This window comes from Trachurus trachurus (assembly GCF_905171665.1).
Source record: "Trachurus trachurus genome assembly, chromosome: 1".
NCBI classification, from domain to species: Eukaryota; Metazoa; Chordata; class Actinopteri; order Carangiformes; family Carangidae; genus Trachurus; species Trachurus trachurus.
Genome location: NC_139891.1, coordinates 25,855,791 through 25,858,848, shown reverse-complemented (window position 1 = coordinate 25,858,848; position 3,058 = coordinate 25,855,791). Strand labels below are relative to the sequence as shown.

At 42.7% G+C, this 3,058-nt stretch overlaps 1 protein-coding gene across 1 annotated transcript; it reads left to right on the top strand.

The window, feature by feature from the left end:
• Positions 1-1,060: 1,060 nt before the first annotated feature.
• Positions 1,061-2,173, top strand: npy2r (neuropeptide Y receptor Y2; the record flags this gene model as incomplete). Its single annotated transcript, XM_083995329.1, has 1 exon — positions 1,061-2,173. One exon carries the CDS (start codon positions 1,061-1,063, stop codon positions 2,171-2,173), a length of 1,113 nt encoding a protein of 370 aa, XP_083851455.1.
• Between the last annotated feature and the right edge of the window lie 885 nt (positions 2,174-3,058).

Sequence of the window (3,058 nt, the reverse complement as noted above, 5' to 3'; positions counted from 1 at the left end):
AAGATGTTGATGGCGTGCGCTTGATTTTCTGATGCGGACAGTTGTGAGAAAAAAAGAAAGAAAGATCTGTTGCATGTAACAGCAACTGACCCAGGACTTGTATTAAATGTGATTTTTATTGTATAGCATTATCACCTGCCACTGTAGGACTCAGTCACATCTGCATTTTAACTTCTAAAGCCATTTAAAGTGACACATGTGCTTGGCAGTCCCATACAGTAGCTCTATAGAGGCTGAGTGGACAGGCAGCTCAGAGATAAACATTTAAAAGCAGGTTGTTTGTCTTTGTTCATAATCACAAATTCAGGTTTTATGATCCTTAATAGATAAGAGCAACTTATTAAAAGGAGAGTGTGGCTGTGGTGGTGGAGGTGCTTTCCAGAGGTGGAAATCTGAATATTGTGTATTCTGTGCCTTTTGTTTGGACAAGTAGATATCTACAAAGAGCAATTCACCAGATGACACTGTATGGCGCTACAGACAGTATTAGGTCAGAGAGATGCTGCTTTACTAAAAGATAGCTATGGATCAGAAAATGTGCACCCCCCCCCCCCCCCCCCCCCCCCCCCAAAAAAAAAAAAAAAAAAAAAAAAATCACAGCTGCTGTCAGTGTCCAGAGTTTTCCCTTTGTCTATCTCCTGAAGGTGTCATCTGCAGCCTGCCCCTGTCATCAGCTCATTGAGCTGCACAATATTCAAGATGTGGTTTCTGGGCACTGTTTCCATGTTAAAGAAGGATATTATGTCCCATCCCATCAATTTCCTCTGTAATGCACATTGGATATTTAGTCAGCATCAAAGTGGCCCTAATTAAGATAATTGTTGTTCATATCTACTCATAGATTGATGTGTATTATTGTATATTTTTCAGATTTAGTTTTGACAGAATGATGATAATATTTTGCCAGATTGCTTCCTGGTAATGCATAAAAAACATCAACAACAAAAAAACAAAAACAAATAATTGACCTTGTTTGGGTCACAACATATAGCCTACTGTATGTCGATTGCTGAAACTGAAGTTAATCTTTTCACAGAGTGACATATGGGGACTGTGAGCCATGGATACAGTAGATCAGCTCAACATGAGTCAAGTCGAAGATTCACAACTTGAAGTCAAATCCTCCAACTGCTGCTCAACTGCAGGAACAATAGTTGATGAGAACTTCTTGAAGCTGGACGACAGCACCAAGCTGATCGGAGTCCAGATCATCCTCATCTTTGCTTACAGCACCATCATATTGTTCGGAGTCATCGGGAACTCCTTGGTGATATACGTCGTGTACAAGTTTAAAAATCTTCGCACCGTGACCAACTTCTTCATCGTGAACCTGGCGGTGGCAGACTTGCTGGTGAACACGCTGTGTTTGCCCTTCACCCTCGTCTACACTCTGTACGGCGAGTGGATGTTCGGCCAGGTGCTGTGCTTCATGCTGCCCTGCGCTCAGGGCATGGCCGTGCACGTGTCCACCATCACCTTGAACATCATCGCCCTGGACCGCCACAGGAGCATCGTCTACCACATGGAGACCAAGATGTCCAAAGACATGTGTGCAGTGGTCATCGCCATAACGTGGGCCGTGAGCGCCCTGTTGGCCAGCCCGCTCGCCATCTTCAGGGAGTACGGGACATTTGATCTTTCACCAGACAAATCCATTCAGGTGTGTATGGAGAAGTGGCCGGAAGACAGCATGAACGGAAGCGTCTACAGTTTATCGATGCTTCTGGTTCAATATGGCTTACCACTGGCCATTACCTCTGTCGCTTACTTCCGCATCTGGAATAAACTGAAGAACCACATGACTCTCGGAGGCCGTAACGACCGCCATCAGCGCAGGAAGAAGACCACCAAGATGCTGTTCACCATGGTGGTGGTCTTCGCCGTCAGCTGGTTGCCTTTCCATGCGTTTCAATTGGCTGTTGACATCGACAGCACCGTCCTTTACATGAAAGACTTCAAGCTGCTTTTCACCGTTTTCCATATTGTGGCCATGTGCTCCACGTTTGTCAATCCCATCCTGTACGGCTGGATGAACAACAACTACAGGTCGGCCTTTTTGTCCGTGTGTAAGTGTTACAGGCCGTTCAGTCTGAGGTCGAGACGCTCTAAAAACGGAGATACACTAAAGGGGGAGGGCAAGGCGTGCAACGACAGCAGATCAACAAATGTGTAAGATGTGCAGTCAAGGAAGCTTCATTGATTACCATTTGTGGATATGGGAAGTTTGCATTTGCTTTTGTGGGCGTTTTGCTCTGGAAATGAAAATTGTTTATGGGTTGGATGGAATGGAAATCAACATAAAAAAGGGCTTTGACTTAAAAAAACAACAAAAAAAACAACCCAAAAACAAAACTAAATAACCGTCCGTACAAAGAACTGGGTCCTACTAACTAATCCCAAACAATAATGCTCGTCAGATCAAGTGTTTTTGTGAGTCAAATAATAATGGATATTTGTCTGTGATTCAGATTGTCTGTGCTTGTCATTGGTGTTGATTTTGTGAGACTACTGCTCTTGACGTTTTGACGATTTGCATCTAAAATTGAGGCAGAGATGACCCAGGCTTCGGCGCTCAAGCAGTCAGTGATGATAAAGACTGTGTTTAAGAGACTGTGTGAAAATCACAGAGCGCTACATTCACATCTTACACCCAGTGATTTAGAATATTGTATTTATGGCAAACGACTAAATCCTGATGCTACAGCTGCTCTCCAATTCAGACTAAAGTGCCACTAAACACATATGTGTTATGTGTCAGCAGTAAAACACGACGCGTTATTCACTCCCCTATGTGGTTGTTATGGTCTAACTGCATAAATATTCTTCTTTTGCATAATATGATCCAGTTTTGTGGCAGTGTTTGTGAATGTGACTTGGCATACATGAGGATTCATGTTCTTTTCTATAGGTTGTTTACATTATTTAGCTTTACACATGGTCAAATCCTCAAATAAAATTAATTTCAGTTCATAATGATCCATAGCAATACAGGACAATTAAACAGCAAAAAAAAAAAAAAAGCAAGGATCCTGAAAAAACATTATATTCCCATACAAGT